General features: G+C 46.4%; 1 protein-coding gene across 1 annotated transcript in view; it reads left to right on the top strand.

Moving 5' to 3' along the window:
• ADAM12 (ADAM metallopeptidase domain 12) overlaps positions 1 to 19,407 on the top strand; it is a 388,314-nt gene that overhangs the window by 263,103 nt on the left and 105,804 nt on the right. Inside the window, exons 5-6 of the mRNA XM_068961374.1 lie at positions 2,870 to 2,946; positions 15,804 to 15,984. Coding sequence (XP_068817475.1) covers positions 2,870 to 2,946; positions 15,804 to 15,984 — 258 coding nt within the window. The remainder of the gene's footprint in view (positions 1 to 2,869; positions 2,947 to 15,803; positions 15,985 to 19,407) is intronic.

Genomic DNA, 19,407 nt, shown 5'->3' with positions numbered 1-19,407 from the left:
CATCCACACTAAAACCTGTAGGCACGTGTTCGCGGCAGCACTATTCAAAACAGCCGGAAAATGGAAACAGCCCAGAGTCCTATCAAGTGTTGAATGGGAAAACAAAGTTTGGTATATCCCTACAACGTCATTTTGGGCTTCCCTGGTGGCTTAGTGGAAAAAAAAAAAATCTGCCTACCAATGCTCGAGACTTGAGTTCAATCCCTGGGTCAGGAAGATTACCTGGAGGAGGAAATGTCAACCCACCCTAGTATTCCTGCCTGGGAAATCCCACGGACAGAGACGCCTGGCAGGCTACGGTGCATGGGGTCACAAAGAGTCGGACACACCTATGTACACAATGTCAATTTATTCAGCAATAAAGAGGAATGAAGTCCCAATACTCACTTCAATGCTACAGCATGAATGGACCTTGATAACATTATGCTAAGTGAAGGAAGTCAAACACAAAAGGCCACATTATGTACAATTCCACTACATGAAATGAACAGAAGAGGCAAATTCATAGAGACAGGAAGCAGCTTAGTGGTTGCTGGGGGTGGGGCATCATGGAAAGCGACTGCTAATGGGTGTGAGGTTTCTGTGGATGATGAAAATGTTTTGGAATTAGATGTGATGGTGGTACAACATTGCGAAGGTCCTAATGCCCGTAATAGCATGCTTTTAAAAGGGTGATTTTATGGTACGTGAAAGGAATCACAATCGAAAGAGAGAACTTGCTCTGATATCAAAATGTTCCTATAGAAAAATGGGAATTAAAACTGTGGAGTCCAGCAGATGAATGGATAAGAAAGCTGTGGTACATATACACAATGGAGTATTACTCAGCCGTTAAAAAGAATACATTTGAATCAGTTCTGATGAGATGGATGAAACTGGAGCCGATTATACAGAGTGAAGTAAGCCAGAAAGAAAAACACCAATACAGTATACTAACACATATATATGGAATTTAGAAAGATGGCAATGACGACCCTGTATGCAAGACAGCAAAAAAGACACAGATGTGTATAACGGACTTTTGGACTCTGAGGGAGAGGGAGAGGGTGGGATGATTTGGGAGAATGGCATTGGAACATGTATACTATCATGTAAGAATCGAATTGCCAGTCTATGTCCGACGCAGGATACAGCATGCTTGGGGCTGGTGCACGGGGATGACCCAGAGGGATGTTATGGGGAGGGAGGTGGGAGGGGGGTTCATGTTTGGGAACGCATGTACACCCGTGGTGGATTCATGTCAATGTACGGCAAAACCAATACAGTATTGTAAAGTAAAATAAAGTAAAAATAAAAATTAAAAAAATAAATAAAACTGTGGAGTCGGCTCAGGGATGGACTGAGAGAGGCCTGCCTCAGTGGACTAGCACAGAGAACAGAGGCGGACCCAGATACATGCGTGGTTATTCAATACACGACAAGGGGACTAAGAAAAGGACCAAGGTGGTGAAGGACAGCTGGCTCTTGGTGCATGGGGCAAGTTAGATTGCAACCTCACACCTACGCAAGAAAAAAGTCCAATTTAAAGAGCTAATCCTCGGACTATAGAAGTAGAAGAAAACAAGAGAGGATATCTGAGTAACCTTGAAGAAAGCCGTCTAAAGTAATACCCAAGGTGTATCAATTTGACTTTAGGAGAACTGGAAAGTCTGTACAACAAAAGATACCGTAAGTCAGGTAAAAAGACATTTCTCACATAGTAACAGGCAAAGTGTTAATATCCTGAATATGTAAAGGACTTCCAGAATCAACAGAGAAAGTCCAAAGAACAAATGCCCTGCAGCACTCCCACCTCCTTCCTCCAGCTGCCTTTCAGATGATCCCGAAAGTTTGTCCTCGGTTCATTGACAAAGAGATCATCGTGGCCCCTTTCTCACGGTATCATCGGATTTCCCTGGCCACCCAGTCTCCTCCAGTCCCCTTTCTTAGCACAGTCAAGGTGGTCTCTGGAACATTGTCTCTATCAGGCAGGACAACGGGACACCCAGCCCTGCCCTGGAAAAGTGAGTCCTGACCGAAGGAGCTTTGTGCTGAGGCTGAAACTCCAGCGCCCACTTCCCCTGCCCCTTGGAAGACGCAGCCCACTGGGGGGACCACACGCCGGTGGCCTTTGGATGCTTTCAATGAGGAGTGCTGAGAGCACTTAGCCAGCCAGCCACTTAATTGGGGCTGCAACGTAACCTTTATTCAACGATAAAATTAACCTTGATTCCAGACAGGTATCTGTCTTCACTAAGGAGGTGTCCATGCTGTGATTTCTTTTTGCAAGTGACATGATTAAAGAAATGGAATCTTGCAGGCACGTCACCCAGGGATTTTTGCCTTCGAAGACCTTCTTATTTTTCTCTCCTGCTAAGAGAGCCTTTCTGCTCTCAGTTGGGCAATTCGTCCAGGAACCTTCTCTCTGTCCTCACCCCTCCTTCCTCCCATCTCCTTTTCTGTTTTCCTAAGTCATAGATTTAAGCCTCACTTTATAGCATTTCACAGTGTGTTTAAATACCCCATACGGTTCCTCGTCTCATTACAAAAGACAATTTACATGCGTGGGAAATGGCAATGGCCATGTGATTTGTTCAGCTGCTGGATTGTGTCAAACCTTCTGCATCAGGGCTTTCCTGAAGGGTTTCAGAGAGACAAAAATGAAACCGGGATGCGATTAAAGACCCTACTGATAATCTCGTAAGCAAATCAGATATTCCTGCCATGGATCCTGGCTGGGTCACGTGGGGCTGGCATGAAACATTAAGACCGCTGGTTCAATATCTTATGCCGAAGGGAATTCCTTTGCTGAAAGCAAAGTGATTGGAGACGGTTTTATTGTGAGTGGGCAGGAAGGCATCGTGACTGAACGGCTGTCTTGTCTTTTCAGGGTCACTGTTACTACCATGGGCGCGTGCAAGGCTTTTCCGGATCGACGGTCAGTCTCAGCACTTGTTCTGGTCTCAGGTAAGTGACCTTGGTGGTGACAACTCTGCTCTTAAGCACAGCTACCGTGGACCACCCCCCTTCTCCAGTTGCTCTAAAAGAGTAATGCAGTGGGCGGGCCTCGCCCCCGCAGGACCCAGGAGTCCTCTCGTGACAACTTGAGAGCCCTGTGCCCCCCACCTCCTCAGGACCACCCCTGTCTGTCCCCACCGCCCCCACCCTGGCAGCATGCCTTCCTTGGCTGCCCCTCTTTCAAGGTCATCCTCAGGCCTGTACATTGGCTGCTTTTCAGCATCCAAGGATTTGGGGACTATCTTTTGTCCATGTGGCTCCATGCTAAACAATTTCCGGTGTTAAAAAAAAAAATAGGACATTAGGTATCTGCATTTCAACTGCTTGCTTCATAAAAATGAAAAGGGCCTCTTCTCGCTAGGAGACAAAGCAAGTGACAGACTGAGCAGAGATGCAGGTGAGCTGAGTACAGGGGTGGCCAAACCCGTGATATTAACTAACTGGCTTTAAATCGTGAAGATGAAGGACTGGGTGGACAGAGCATCCTGAGTGATATTTAAACAGGACAGGTCCACCCCCTGTGCTTGGCCTTGCTGCTGCCTCTCTACTCCACATCCTTCATCCCGGGCTCACCTCCCCGAAAAGTGCAGGTAACTGTCAGGGCCCCACACAGAGGGGTCCATCTCTCCGACCAGCTTACCCAGAGGGGCTGAGTCTCGGCAGCCCTTCTCCTGTCTCCGGCACCTGGAGATCGTTCCCTCCTGGGCACCAGGCACAGACCACAGTTTGGCAGAAGGATCCTGTGAAATACTTGTGGCCGGGGTTTCGGGGAAAGTCGGGGGAACAAGTGTTACGGTGTCTGGGGTCAACCACCAAGGCTGGGTGGGAAGCCTGACGGAGCTCACTGCATGGGGATGGCGCTCCAGAGAATGTCAGCTTCCCAGATCTTTGTGCTGTTGCTGCAGAAGCAGCAGATGGTGCGTCAACAGAGAAATTCCGGAGTTAATGCAGTCAACTCTGTGATCTTGCGAGGGGAGAATCAGACCGGGGACAAAGCTGTGTTCTATCAACTGCTTCCTGGTGGAAGAATCAGTTGCAAGGGGGGATACAGACGCAAATGGAGCAGCACCAGCCTGGCAGAGTTTGAGAAAGAAAATAGGGATTAAAAATCAAGTGAAATGTGGTGTGACCCCAGAATACATTCAGAGCTAGGAATGTGGAGGAAAAGTCGAGCGTCCTGGGGGACGCATTAATTAGAGCCCAGCAGATTACAGTCCTGCAGAGAAAAAGCAGAGAAGCAACATCCTGCTTTGCTTCAAAAAGGGCTGATCAAAGATCAGGGAGAGCTCCATCCTGGAAGAGAGAAGAGAGGGAGGAAGCAAACGAGTCATCCTTCTTCATTTCAGTCTCAAAGGGGGACAGATAAGGAGAGAGAAAGGCCTGGAGATCCCAATAGACAGGGGGATTAAAGCGGAAACAGCTCTTTCATGGAGGGAATGAAGTGCAACGTGGAAAATAGGTCATAACAACTAGCTCAGCCATGGAGCTTATCCTTCCTTTGAAAGGACTCCAAGTGAAACGGAAAGTTCAGGCCGTAAGTTAGTTTTGCACCGTATCATACGTCTCCCCGAGATGCCCTGCCCTCCTTAGCACGGTTTCAGCGCAGCACTCCTGGCTCTCCTGATCTCTCGCTTGTCTGCTCTCGCTGCCGCCTGCCTCTTCCCCTGCTCCTGAGTCCCTAGCCCAGGAGTACCACTGTGACCAGCGGCTGCTCCACAGCACTGGCAGGGACGGGTACGAAACTGTTGCAATGATGGGGAGAGAACGCTGCCCTCACCCCCGAGAGCAGCTCAGCGGCTGTGTTTTGTGATGGTACAAATGTCCAGCCCTGGCTCACTCCCACTGGAGCATCCACACAGCCATGTCCCCATGTCCTGATTTGATTCACAAACACCACCCTGGCCAGAGACAGCGTGAGATCCTGGAGGGAAGCAACTGTCTCTCACCAGGTCTCCTTGTTCTCTCGCTCCCCGCCTCTCAGTTCCTACTCAGAAATCTGGTACAAGGAGTCTCGGGGGCTCACATTTTTGGATTAAGCCAAGAGTCTTCCCATCCCCTGCAGCCATGATGGTTAAAATTAGGCTTCATTTCTTAAGGAACCACCTTTTTGCTTGAACAGACATAATGAAAAGCATTCAGAAGATAGATGAGGAAGCTGGTAGAGCTGTAAACTAGGCATTCATTGTAATGACAGTTGCATTTTTAAGTGGGGTTTACAATACCTGAGCATAGCACACGCTCACAAAATGATTACTTTCATTATAATGGTTATTTCTGATTCCACGGACCATAGCACTAGTCAACTCTATCTTTTGAAAAATAAGTTGGTTGACTATTTTTCAATAGTGTTGGGAGGCAAGAAGTATTCCTGCATTTTGTATTATAGTCAATTTCATTGTATAAAATTTAGTGCAGTAAACTTTATATTACATAATTAAAATACATACAAAACATTAAAGGAACACGGCAATGTGTGTACTTATTCAATTAGCAAATAAGCTCACATCTGAGTATTTTTGTTTAATTGAATTTTTGAAACTATCTCACGCTGCCTCCCACATCTAAGACGTGCTGAGAGCCTGTTATATAGTCAAAGCTATGCTTTTCCCAGGAGTCGTGTATGGATGTGAGAGTTGGACCATAAAGAAGGCTGAGTGCCAAAAAATTGATGCTTTTGAACTGGGGTGCTGGAGAAGACTCTTGAGAGTCCCTTGGACAGCGAGGAGATCAAACCAGTTAGTGCTAAAGGAAATCAGTCCTGAATATTCATTGGAAGGACTGACGCTGAAGCTAAAGCTCCAATACTTTGACCACCTGTTGTGACGAGCCAACTCATTAAAAAGACCCTGATGCTGGGGAAGATTGAAGGCAGGAGGAGAAGGGGACGACAGAGGATGAGATGGTTGGATGGCATCACTGACTTGATGGACATGAGTTTGAGTAAACTCCAGGAGATGGTAATGGGCAGGGAAGCCTGGTGTGCTGCAGCCCATGGGGTTGCAAAGAGTAGGACACAACTGAGCGACTGAACAACCACTAAATTGAATTGATCCCTTTGAAGAAGTTGACCAGAAATCTCAGTTGAGAAAGTGAACAAAGGATCTTAGGAGGAAAGCAAGATGGAGGGAGCAAGACTAGAGCTGGGAAATGGGGCTCAGCCCTCCTGTAGGACCAGGGGTGAAGGGTCGCTGTGGGGTGAAGATGTTGCTGGGTGGCTGGCCTCCCTGATACCTCGCAGCTGGACTTGAATGCTTGCCAATACAGGTGGATGTGGGTTCTCCAGGTCTCACAGCTCAACCCAAATGACCCAGGGCACAGTGGTCTAAGGGGCTGAAAAGTCAGGCACCTGGAGATGGCCTTGCCTGTGCTGTCCTGTCTTCTAGAAAGGCAGGGCCCTCGGCCCGCCCTGGACTCTGCCTAGAACCTGGCACATGATAAATGCTCAATATATGCTGGTGGAATCAATGCACTGTCCCAGGCCATCAGGTGGGCAGTGAAATTTAATTCTAGCCAGTCCAAAGTTTATTAAAATAAAAAATTCTTTGAAGCGTAGTAGATCATATTAAGAAAGAAATTAGATTAGAGTGGAAGTGAAGTGAATTTGGCCTTGACCTCTGTTCTGTGGCCTTCTGCTCCTGTAGCTTCTATTTGTCTGGGCTACACTGGCCTCCCTTCACCCCGCAGGCCACACCATCTCTGCCCAGGGCTCTTCTGCCCCCTTCCCCTTCTTCCCATGGAGACACTCATTCCTGCGTAAACATCTGTGGGGGCCGCAGCTGGGCTCAGAACCCGTACACACCATCTCCGAGGCTGCTCTGGTCCCCACCCTGCAGGACCCCAAGGTCAAGTCTCAATTCTCCCAGGCCCCACTCTCATTCAAAGCGTGGAAGGTCCAAATCCCAACTCCTCCATCCCCAGACGGGCCCCCCTCCTGAAGTCTTTTCCATTACAGGTCCAGCCCATTCCAGGCTCCTGAGTGGGGCGCCTGGGGGTCTCTGAATACCTCCCGCAGGGCCCCAGCCCCTGTCTGCCTCCCCCACCCCCTGCTTACAGCATCCCCCTTTCCCCGTTTCCCCACTGCCACCCCCGAGCAGCCCTCCCGCCCAGGTTTTTAAATTGCCTCCCACCCACACTTCCTGCCTCCACCCTTCCCTTCTCGACCATCTTGCACATTCCAGAAGGTCATGTTTCAAAAACACTGCTTGATCATCTAAGTCCCACCACCCTCTGCACTCCAAACCACACAGCTCCATAAGCTGTACACATCAGAGCCTCTTTTTCACTCCCAGGCTTGTTCAACAGTGTTTCCACGGGCATTTATCCATCACCTCCTCACATGCCATCCCTGCCCAGCCAGGCATCATTTTAATGTAACAAAGCCAGGGCCACGAAGTAGGTCACACAGAACCATGCAAGAAACTCAGCAGAGGGGCCCAGGGAACCATGCAGGAAGGGATGGTGGGCATGGACCTCACAGGGTCAGCCTAGAAGCCTCTGTCTGAGGGCTGCCTGGGATGGTGGAAGCCTCTGGCGGGAGATGTAGCCCTAAGGCAGCTGGCATCCTGCGGGCCAGAGGGTGGGGGTCACCAGCGGTTACAAGAGAAGGAGCCAGTGGATTTGGTCAAGGCTGGGATGGAGGTGGGGAAGGCAGAGGAAGAGGAGCCAGCAGGAACCAGCTCCAGGGGGCTAGGAGTTGGAGGTGCCTAGAAGAGTCGGCATCATTATCGGCACGAAGCGTGTGTAGCACAGGAAGTGATGTGGCCACAGGGGCAGCCCACGGGCTACAGCCAAGTTCAGCGCCTTGCCCATGGCTGACCACTGTCCAGGCCCCATGCCTGCCCCCCTTCTGCAGGCCCTGCTGTCCATCCACATGTGTCTCTCTTTCAGTGAACGCATCTGAGCACACTCAGACCTTTGTTTCACCTGCTCTCCTGCTCCTTCAACCCTTCACCTGGTTCCTGAGCTGCCGCACATCTCCAGGTCCCCCTTGTGCTCCCTTCAAGGCCCCCCATTTCCCACAAGCCATTTATCAACCATGCTGGGCTGCCTGCTGGCCTGTGGGCAGCTCTGAGTTGCTCTGGAATTTTGCATTTGGAAGTCAGTGGTGCCCACCCTGGCACAAGCCCTCGGTGACACAGGAGAGGGACTGACCATCCAGAGTGGCCAAGGACAGGGGGGCAGGCTGGGGAGCCAGGTCCAGCCGTGGGCCGTGTTAATTTCCTAGCCCTGACTTAACACAGGACCACACACTAGAGGGCTTAAAGCACCAGCAGGGTCTCCTCTCGTGGGGCCGGAAGCCAGAAGTCTGAACCAAGGTGCTGGCAGGGTTAGCTCCTTCTGCAGGCTCTGCGGGAGAATCCGTCCATGCCTGGCTCCTGGCTGTCCTCAGCATTCCTGGGCTTGTGGCCGCATCTCTGCCGTTTCTGCCTCCGTCCACGTGACCCTCATCCCTGGGTCCCTGTGCTTCTCCTTTTTCCATCTCTTACGAGGACGCACATCACCAAATTTAGGTTCTACCCTAAGTCCAGAATAATCTCATCTTGAGATCCTGAAATTAATCACATTTGCAAAATTCAAGAGCCTGATGCATGGGGGCGGGGGCAGCTGAGCAATGACTACTAATGGAACAGGGTTTGCTTCGAGGGTGATGAGAGTGTTCAGGGGTAGAGGGGGATGCTGTTTGTACAACTCAGTGAATATACTAAAATCCATGGAATCGCATCCTTTAGAAGAGGACGCTTAATGGTTGGTGAATTAGTTCTCAGTATAGCTGTTATTTTTAAAAGGAGCCTGGCTCAGGGTAGCCATCAATCGTAGCTGCTATTTTTATTATTGATGTGCCAGCAAGAGGTATTCTTAAAATCGTTTTTGACAGCTTGTTTTCCCTCTTCGGTCATGTGTCCCAAACCTGGTTATAAATTACATTTGAAACAGGAACCGCAGGTGAGACGTCTTTATGGGTACCACGGGAGACGGCCCAGCATTTTACACATAGTAGGGGATAATGAGTGTTTGTTTTGATTACAGATGAGTATTTCACATGGAAATTACTTATTGAAATTAAGCCCAGGGACTTCCCTGGGAGTCCAGTGGTTAAGACTCTGTACTTCCTGTGCAGGTGGCACGGTTCGATCCCTGGTAGGGGAACGAAGATTCTCACATGCCATGTGGCACAGCCAAAAAATTTTAAAAAAAAACGCCTGATGATACTAATGGGTTCACTAGTATCACTGCTGCTACCCCTGTGTTTCAAACACAGATAGGGTGGGATATTGTTTTTGCCCGTGAGCTCCTCCCATAAAGGAACTTAAATTGAATTTCATCCCAACTCATGATTGACAGCACCTTATGTGTGCACACAAGTGCGTGCTTAGTTGTGTCTGACTCTTTGCTACCCCATGCACTGTAGGCCACCAGGCTCCTCTGTAACAAGAATACTGAAGTGGCTTTCCATTTCCTACTCCAGAGGACTCCCCGATCTAGGGATCGAACCTGCGTCCCTTGTGTCTCCTACATCTGCAGGTGAATTCTTTACCACTGAGACTGCTGGGAAGATCTGGAAGCACAGTGTTGAGCCTAAAAGTCTTTTTCCAAGAAAATTCAGTTAGCAGCTGAACATGGAAGTAGCCAGATCAATTCATATTTTTGAATCATCGTCTTATTACAGGTCATCAAAATCCACGTGCCCCTACCCTGTTTGCCTGGGAGTGGTATGAAAAATCATACTAAGAACAGCACCATTAAGCTGTGTTACTGCCTCATGCACCATTGCTTTGAAAATTAAAAGCTGAATTTTAAGAAGAACAAAACTTAGCTTGAGGAAGTACAGGTCCCCTGAGTTATCACTTTGAAAGCTAACAGAATCAACTTAAAATTTTAATAGATTTCTCTTTGTTTCCACTGAAAGAGAAACAGTAGGATTCTAACATTTAAAATAAGGCTGGCTGTTTTCAGAGCAGTAACTCCTCTTCCCTGGCCCTTTTCCTTTTGACATCTGCCCTCTATCAAGGTCAGCCCTGTTCTGGCCTCCACATCCCTCTTGAAACAGCACCAGAAGGAGGCAGGCAGGAGAGTGTGGGAGTTGACCACCTCAAGCTTCAGATACATGGGTCAAGATTGGGTCCCACCTGTATCTCCAGCTACCTGTGTGGCCTTGACAGTGGGGAAAATGACCAGATGTATCCTAGGCAGGGTGCCATGAGGGGTGGCCATCCTCACCCTCAACCACCCCCTCTCCTCTGCCCCCGCCCCCCCATTCACCACCTCTGACTGCCCTGGAAGGTGGCCTTACCCTCCCCATAAAGGCTGGTCCAGTGTTCCCCTCTGCCTCCTAATCCCCCCAGGGAGAAGATACCCAAACTCTTCATCTCTCCCAGACACTGGAAACTGACTTTGAAGCTTTCCCCCTCCTCTACTGGTGGGAAAAGAGCCCTACTTTCGAAGTCTGCTGGATTTAAATCCCTCACTCTGAGATACTTCCAACTCCCAAGTTTACAACGAACTACCTATGACATGCAACTTAAATCACATCTGCTTATCTAGCTTGGGGCCAGAAAGGGCTGTGAGAACATCAAATTTTCAATCTCAGAAACCCTGAATCCTTGAATTTTGTGTCCATTGTGGTTTCCAGCAATCTCTAGAGCTAAGTGATTAATTATACACAAGACAGGCCAAAGCAATTATTTAATTAAGACATATTCTAGGCTGCCAATGGTTTGCAGCAAAGGGAAAGACTTCACCCCAGTTTCTCAACATCTGGCCCTTGGATGACTTAAAAGATAAAAGGAGATACCAGAACAATTTTATGACTGAATAACAATTTCTAGAAATTTTCCATTAAGTAGAAAAACTTCTTCAGTTATATGCTTCTCATGAGTAGAACCTGGTGACATGTTTTACTGTAAGTTTTCAGCTGATTGAAATCTAATGCAAAATAGAAAATGTTGCAATACCAGATGAGATGTTGCTGTCATTTTCTTTTGGGGGCTGGAAAGTCAGTTTTCTAGCCAATCTCTCTTTTCCCTCCAAGTGTATTATTCATTTTCCACTTTGTCCTGGCCTCTTTTTTAAAAGACCTTTTTCTTAATTGAGGCTTTTACAAAATCAACTTTAATAAACAGAAATTTCCTACTACCCATTCTTAACTTAGGAATCTAAGTTTTAGTTCACAAAGAACTTTTCAAAGAAAAAAAAAAAAAAAATGCAAGCCTCCGAAGAGTTAATGGCCAGAGCCATGCCTGTATGCTCTGTTTTGAGATTCCTGAAGACACTGGTTGGAGGGGGTGGGGGAGTATAAGAGAACAGCTCTGTGCAAGGGCTTTCTGTTGATCTGTGGGATTCGAAATAAGCCAAAACATCCTCAGTGACTCCAGAGCAGTGGTTCCCCATCTCTGAGCAGCTATGCCGCCAGTGTTGGTAACACACAGCTTCACTCCCCAATGGTTCCCAAGTGCCTCGTGTGCCCCAGTGCCATCGTGTCAGCGAGGCTGGGATCATCCTGAACATGACTGTGCTGTCCGTTCCACTGCTTTTGAGACTTCACAAAACCAGGACCTGTGGAGTAAGCCAGTTGAATAATAATGAACTGATCAGTGTGTGTGGGTTTACCAGTTGTGTTCAAAATAAATATTTGCCTTATTCATTCCTTCTCCTTTTATGCCATTTGAGTACTGGAATACAGTCATTCCATTAAAATATAAGAACAATTAAATGGTCACTTGTAAGTAGGTTATCACTAAGTGCAGGATGAGTGAATGGCTGAACAAATGAAGGAGAAATCGTGGAAGATATTTTCCAATCTCTTTCCTTTGGGAACAAGCTCAGATTATCTGAAGGAAACTCATGGAGCACCTGACTTTTTCAGCTGTTACTTAAAGACTAAGCTATTTCCCAAATCCTTGGATTGAGGCTACATAAATCATCGGTGAGAACTGACTCCTGAAACCTGGAGTCCATGGATCTCATCCATGGTTTTGAATCTCCTTAAATTTTCTGCAAAATATTATGTATCTATGTATGTGTGAATTCTCCTGGGGGGCGTATAAGGAGATTCATGTCTCAAAAAAGGTTAAGAGTCAGTGTGTTTTAAGTGTCTATTTACAATCAGATGAATTTTGCATGAAAATTGTGTTCCTTTATGATTGTGGTCAACTTGATTGGTAACAGAAGTTGCTAGATGTGTGGGAACTCTCGGAGCTGCCAGTTTACTGTTACCCAAATTTCCATTTCTCCAAAGAAAAACTAATTTCAACATCAGGAAGAGCCTGTTTAAAGAATTTCCTGTTCCACATTGGAAAAGAGAAAGATAAAAACCAACCTGTAGGCTGATGCTTCCCCATCACTTGAAGGAAGCTGACATGGCTCATTTCCAGGAAATAAGGCAATGGCACCCCGCTCCAGTACTCTTGCCTGGAAGATCCCATGGGTGGAGGAGCCTGGTAGGCTGCAGTCCATGGGGTCGCTAAGAGTCGGACACAACTGAGCGACTTCACTTTCACTTTTCACTTTCATGCATTGGAGAAGGAAATGGCAACCCACTCCAGTGTTCTTGCCTCGAGAATCCCAGGAATGGTGGAGCCTGATGGCCTGCCATCTATGGGGTCGCACAGAGTTGGACATGACTGAAGCGACTTAGCAGCAGTAGCAGCAGCAGGACACAGCCTTAGTGACAGCTTTTCTTTTCTTGGGCTCCAAGATCACTGCAGAAGATAACTGCAGCCATGAAATTAGAAGATGTTTGCTCCTTGGAAGGAAAGCTATGACAAACCTAGACCATGTATTAAAAAGCAGAGATATCACTTTGCCAAAAAGGTCCCCATAGTCCAGTAGTCATGTACAGATATGAAAGTTGGACCATTGAGAAGGCTGAGCACTGAAGAGCTGATACTTCCAAACTGTGGTGCTGGTGAAGACTCTGGAGAGCCCCTTGGACAACAAGGAAATCAAACCAGTCAATCCTAAAGGAAAGCAACCTTAAATATTCATTAGAAGGACTGACACTGAAGCTGAAGCTCCAATAATTTGTCCGCTTGATGTGAACAGCTGACTCATTGGAAAAGACCCTAATGCTGGGCAAGATTAAAGATTGAAAGTAAAAGGAGAAGAGGGCAGTAGAGGATGAGGTGGTTGGATAGCGTCACCAATTCAATGGACAAGAACTTGAGCAAACTCTAGGAGATAGTGAGGGACAGGGAGGCCTGGCATGCTACAGCCCTTAGGGTCACAAAGACATGACTTAGTGACTGAACAACAGCAAGGACACGGCCTTAGCTCTGTCCTTCTCCAGAAGGTCAGACATGCCTTGGGGTCCATGAGCTTCTGTTTCTGCAAGTTAAAATATTTAGCATATGTGTCTATTTTTTAAAAGAATTTATACTTTTAGAGGCATCCTTGGTGGTCCAGTGGTTAAGACTCTGTGCTGTCACTGCAGGGGGCTCAGGTTCAATCCCTGGTCAGAGAACTAAGATACTGCACAGCCCAAATAAATAAATAAAGTAAAATAATTAAAAAAAAATTTTTTATTCCCAAATGTAAATGTTAGCACAAAGGGTTCTTTCTTCATTATTGTCACTCCAAAAGAAGCATAGTTATCTTATTAGTGCTATGTTCCGTACCACAGAGCAACAGATGTCCAGGATGGGGAGAGACACGTGATCAAAGCACAGGACCTTCCTGAAATGGTCAGCCTTTGAATGGGTACATTAACAGAAGCTTCATCCTTGGCGCTGCCCTTGTCAGTAACAAAGAGCTGCTGCCGTGCAAGCCCTGCCACGCAGCCGCGAAGTGGCAGAGCTGGAGCTCAAGCTAGATCAGTGGATTCGAAGGCCTCCTCCTTAGCCTCGGTGCTGAAACACTCTTCAGGCCTCTAGAGAGCTGTATACCTTTAGCCCAAACAGACCCAGATGCAGACCTCAGCTCTTCAGGGAACGGTTCTGTTGCTTTGTGCACTTACGTTAAAATTGGTTCCTTTATTCACACATTGCCCACAAATTAAATAAGCAGTACACCCAAGAAAGCATCCTTTTAAAATTCTTTTTTTCACTGAAGTATAGTTGGCTTACAATGTTGCATTTGTTTCTTGTGTCCAGCAAAGTGATTCCATTTTATGTGTATAACAGACTCTTTTCCATTAGAGGTTACTGCGAGATAATGAATATAGTTCCCTCTTTTATACAGTAGGACCTAGTTGTTATCAATACTATATATAGCAGTTTGTATCTGTTCATCTCAAACTGCTAATTTATTCCTCTCCCTCCTTTGGTAACCATGTGTGTTAGTTACTCAGTCATGTCCCACTCTACAATCCCATGAACTGCAGCCCACCAGGCTCCTCTGTCTATGAAATTCTCCAAGCAAGAATACTAGAGTGGAAATCTGCAAGCAATAAATGCTGGAGAGGGTGTGGAGAAAAGGGAACCCTCTTACACTGTTGGTGGGAATGCAAACTAGTACAGCCACTATGGAGAACAGTGTGGAGATACCTTAAAAAATTTCAAATAGAACTGCCTTATGACCCAGCAGTCCCACTGCTGGGCATATACACCAAGGAAACCAGAATTGAAAGAGACACATGTACCCCAATGTTCATTGCAGCACTGTTTATAATAGCCAGGACATGGAAACAACCTAGATGTCCATCAGCAGATGAATGGATAAGAAAGCTGTGGTACATATACACAATGGAGTATTACTCAGCCGTTAAAAAGAATACATTTGAATCAGTTCTGATGAGATGGATGAAACTGGAGCCGAATATACAGAGTGAAGTAACCCAGAAAGAAAAACACCAATACAGTATACTAACACATATATATGGAATTTAGAAAGATGGCAAGACAGCAAAAAAGACACAGATGTGTATAGTGGACTTTTGGACTCAGAGGGAGAGGGTGGGATGATTTGGGAGAATGGCATTGAAACATGTATACTATCATGTAAGAATCGAATCGCCAGTCTATGTCCAATGCAGGATACAGCATGCTTGGGGCTGGTGCACGGGGATGAACCAGAGGGAGGTTGTGGGGAGGGAGGTGGGAGGGGGGTTCATGTTTGGGAACACATGTACACCTGTGGTGGATTCATGTCAATGTATGGCAAAACCAATACGGTATTGTAAAGTAAAATAAAGTAAAAATAAAAATTTTAAAAATAAAAAATAAAAATAAAAAAAGAATACTAGAGTGGGCAGCCATTCCCTTCTCCAAGGGATCTTCCCAACCAAGGAATCAAATCCAGGTCTCCTACATTACAGACAAATTCCTTACTATCTGAGCTACCAGGAAAGCCCAACAATAAGTTAAAAAAAAAAGCATAAGTTTATATTCAACCTTATATCAGAATCCTTTCAACTACTTAGGAAATTTTGTTGGTCAGATTGAATAATTCAGATGTAGGAATTTTCCTTAAAAAAATAAATAAATAAAGATTTCCCTTCCGAATCATGTCTGCTAATTTAGATCTAATTACTCGCTAAGCTGATGAAACATCTTTTGTCGCAACTCTTCTTCTCAGCAATGTATCCTCGAGAAGTAAAAAACAAATGAAAGGCATAATGACTAAACACAGTCTATTCTTTACCATAAAATATTTGAAACGAAAAACTTCTCAGACTTGTCTTTCAAAATATTTGCAAAAATAAGTCAAAGCAAGCATATGGCACAGAAATGCCCTTTCCAATTCAGACCCAGGAATGTAAATAAATTGGTATTTCTTTTTTTATTCTCTCTGTCATTAAAAACTGGGTTTTAACCATAAACAAGAAGCTGCCCTTAAAAGTTACGTAATTTTTCTTCTTTCTTTTTCAACAGGGGACTCATTACATTTGAAAATAACACCTATATTTTGGAGCCAATGAAAAATGCAACCAACAGATACAAATTCTTCCCAGTGGAAAACTTGCCGGGCACCTGGGGATCGTGTGGATCAAATACGTCGGGCCTCACTCTGCATGACAGGCTCCCACTGGCCTCCCAGACCCAGACAAGAAGGGTAGGAGGAAACCCTTCATTACATCTCTGGAGACGGTGGGGGAGGCGCGGGGGCTCCAACTAGGGACACCCACTGCTAGGCCATCTGGAGAAATTCAACCATTTGTGTCTGAGGGTTGGAGTCACCCACTTTATCTAGAGGTGGTTGATATGAGGTAGGCAGAATATAATCAGATACTGAAAACTCCATCATTGTATTGCAAACGTCAGGGTCAGACTCACTGACCTGTGCTGGGTAGAGCTGGGCTCAGAGGACTCAAAATCACCGTTCACTGTCTCCAGTGATAACCTTCTGGGCTTGGCCCAGAAGTCTGCCCACCATTATACCCCTCCGTGGTACACAGGACTGGACCAGATCCTCCGCACCCTCGGGCAGCCCTCCTTCTACAGGAGGAGAAAGACAATATGGAGGTTTCTCCACGGCCAGTCTGTTTAATATTAGGGTCTTCTTTAGAACTGGGGAAGAATTTCCTGCCATTGCCCACTCGCCTGCCCTGGGTGAGCTAGGTCTCGGTCCAGCAGTGTGGCTGAAAATGTGTGATGTTTACCCCTAGTCCAGACACCATGGGGCGTCTGGGCGTCCCACTTCTCCCCCTAGATGTCTGCTCTCTGGCCACCCAGCCCTGGGTCTGCACATCACAGGTCTTCCCTTCTGCGGCAGGACTGGAGACAGAGGTTGCCCAGTGGAGTTAAGAGCACAATCTGCTTCCGGGCTAAGAGGTCACCGCTGGTGCAGCACCAGGGAACCTCCACCCTGAATGGCTGCCTGACCCTTTTACATCAGTGACACAGGGGCTCCACAGACCACAACCGAACTCACAAAAAGGAGTAAGGGTAGCCCCATCTGGCTAGAGGCCCCGAATTCCAAGGAGCACAACCCGATAGGAAGTTATCCGTGATTTACTGATTTCTCATCTCTGTCTTTCCCCTTCCTCTGTTGACAAGAAATCCAGAATTCTTTCATGTGATGTCACTTGTGCTTACATTTGATAAGCACAACGTATCACTTAACAATTAACACTCTCTCTCCCCTGACTTTGACAGGTTTCAGAGTTCCACATCTTACCTGACTTTGAGGGTTATACTGCTTACCACTCAAAGCTTTATGAAAATTGTGCCTCTTTGTATTCCTAATCATTTTTCCCCAAACAGTGAATGTTATCCTAAACAATTTCTCCTTCTTAAAACTTTCCTGTTAGCTGTGGCTAGATGGTGTTCCCCTAACATGCTCTTAACTGAACCACTTCAGGACTTTTCATTTTAATTTTGCATTCATTCTTTCCGTTATGATTCTGCCCATGTGACCTAACTTCCTCTCATTGTTAATATACTCCCAAGGATTTCTACAGCCGGTGCTTGCAGCCTCGTTTTTCCTTTTTCTTCCCCATCACCCTGTGTCAGGCACTATGGCTGACCTTGACATTGACACTCAGCGGGGGAGCGAAGATCTCAATCTCCAGGAACAGGGCTTGACAAGTACCCGCATCACCAGCAGCAGCAGCTCCAGAGAATCTTCCTTCTCCTCCCCTCACCCCTTTTAGAGGGACAGAGTTAAGAGATGGAGTCATAGAGACCAGCCTCTGTGCTCCCAGGGCATGTTTGCTTTACGTTTCAAAGGCTCTCGCCTTTGATTCCAGACCTCAGATAAGATGGGATGGGACCGTAGCCTTCACAGTCGTAAAAAAAATAGAATATTTGCATTTTGTTTCTGAGGCGCCTTGCTTTGAGTACCTCACTGAACACACGTTATCCACCTTGTGAGATTTATAACTTGACGGTTTAAACAGCACTCGGATATGTTTGCCATTTCATTTAGAAGTGCATGCCTGGTTGGTCCTGGCCAGCCATATTTTAATTCTTTAACTAAGTTTACAGCTCCCTAGGCCTGTGATTGGCACAGTAATTTCCAGTCATTTTGACTTGTAGAGAGATGGAGAAAACCTGAATAACCATGGTGGTTTGTTAATAACGCATATGGAAGCATAAATGAACCTTTAAATCAAAAGGGGGGCTATCATATGCACTTAGACGCCACTCACAGTGTTTCTGTCTGGAAAATGCTGTGCTTGTTTTTACGGGAGGGAACATGTCTTTGACAGAAAGCACATCTATATCATGAAAACAATACCAAAAATAATTTTCAAATAAGTGGAATATGTGAGAATTGGAATTGTATACGAGACCATTTGGTAAACATGAAAGGAAAGTACTCGAGTTCCGTGCCGCTTGCCTGCCAGACTTAACACTTCCTTTATCTTATATTCAAAAATCGATGTAACTTTGGCTAACTCCTCTGGTTTATGCACTGCAGCAAATGCGTTTGCGTTTTCCTAGCACTTTTCTGCCCCTACTAAATGTTAACTATTGCAAAGACTGGCTTGCAGGCTGAGATTTTTCTGCAGATGTGTGCGTTTTTCTTCAAGGAGCAGCGGGAATAAATCTGCTCTTGGGGTATGCACCGGCTATAATATCAGCTTGAGCTATTGTCTGTCATTTTTACAAGGCTTTCTGTTAGATTTTAATGAGAACCCAAGTTGCTTCCGGAAGGGTGCCTACCGTCAGGGGCCTTCCTTGCCAGTTCCATCCTCTGCAGGTTTTTAACGCCCAACCCGCAGAGCCCTGGCCACTCAGCCCTCCTGGGACTTCGCCCTCCCCCTCCGCCAGCTGGTCATTCAAAAATGCAAACGAATTTTAACACAAGCCTCAGCAGTCTCTAAGGAAGGTGAAAGCTGTAAATCTGCTACTGGAGCAAATCACAGAATACATCCCGAAAGCAGATGTAAATTATTGTTGAATTATCCTCCCTGGGGATTATCTGTGCTATTGTTCCCCTCCACTAGTATGGATAATTGTGAGTCACGTGTAGAAGTCGTTGCCTTCTCTAAAAGAAGCAATGTGCATTTGGTCTATTGAGTACAAATAGCACAGCCTGTCAGGGAGACCCTGTGGGGTTTCCTCAAACGACGCCAATCTGAAATGGACCAGGGCTGTTGCTCTGGGTCTTCTAGACAGGCTGCCATCCTGGTTTAACGGAAGCCATGGTAGTGGTGGTCTTGGGGGTGGTATTAACAGTAGAATGGATCATCTGTAGAGTCTAGTAATAGCTGAATATCAGGAACTAACCAGAATTGTTGGAAAACTTGTTAATTAGAGCAAGCGTGTTTAATTTCTTTCTACTGTAACCACGTCCCTGACAGCTCAGCTGGTAAAGAATCCACCTGTAATGCAGGAGACCCCGGTTCAATTCCTGGTTTGGGAGGATCCGCTGGAGAAGGGATAGGCTATCCACTCCAGTATTCTTGGGCTTCCTTGTGGCTCAGCTGGTAAAGAATCCGCCTGCAATGTGGGAGACCTGGGCTCAATCCCTGGGTTGGGAAGGTCCCCTGGAGAAGGGAAAGGCTGCCCACTCAAGTATTCTGGCCTG

This window comes from Capricornis sumatraensis, chromosome 23 (genome assembly GCF_032405125.1).
Source record: "Capricornis sumatraensis isolate serow.1 chromosome 23, serow.2, whole genome shotgun sequence".
Taxonomy (NCBI): domain Eukaryota; kingdom Metazoa; phylum Chordata; class Mammalia; order Artiodactyla; family Bovidae; genus Capricornis; species Capricornis sumatraensis.
The sequence above is the reverse complement of the archived record's forward strand: the minus strand, read 5'-3'. Positions and strand labels throughout refer to the sequence as shown.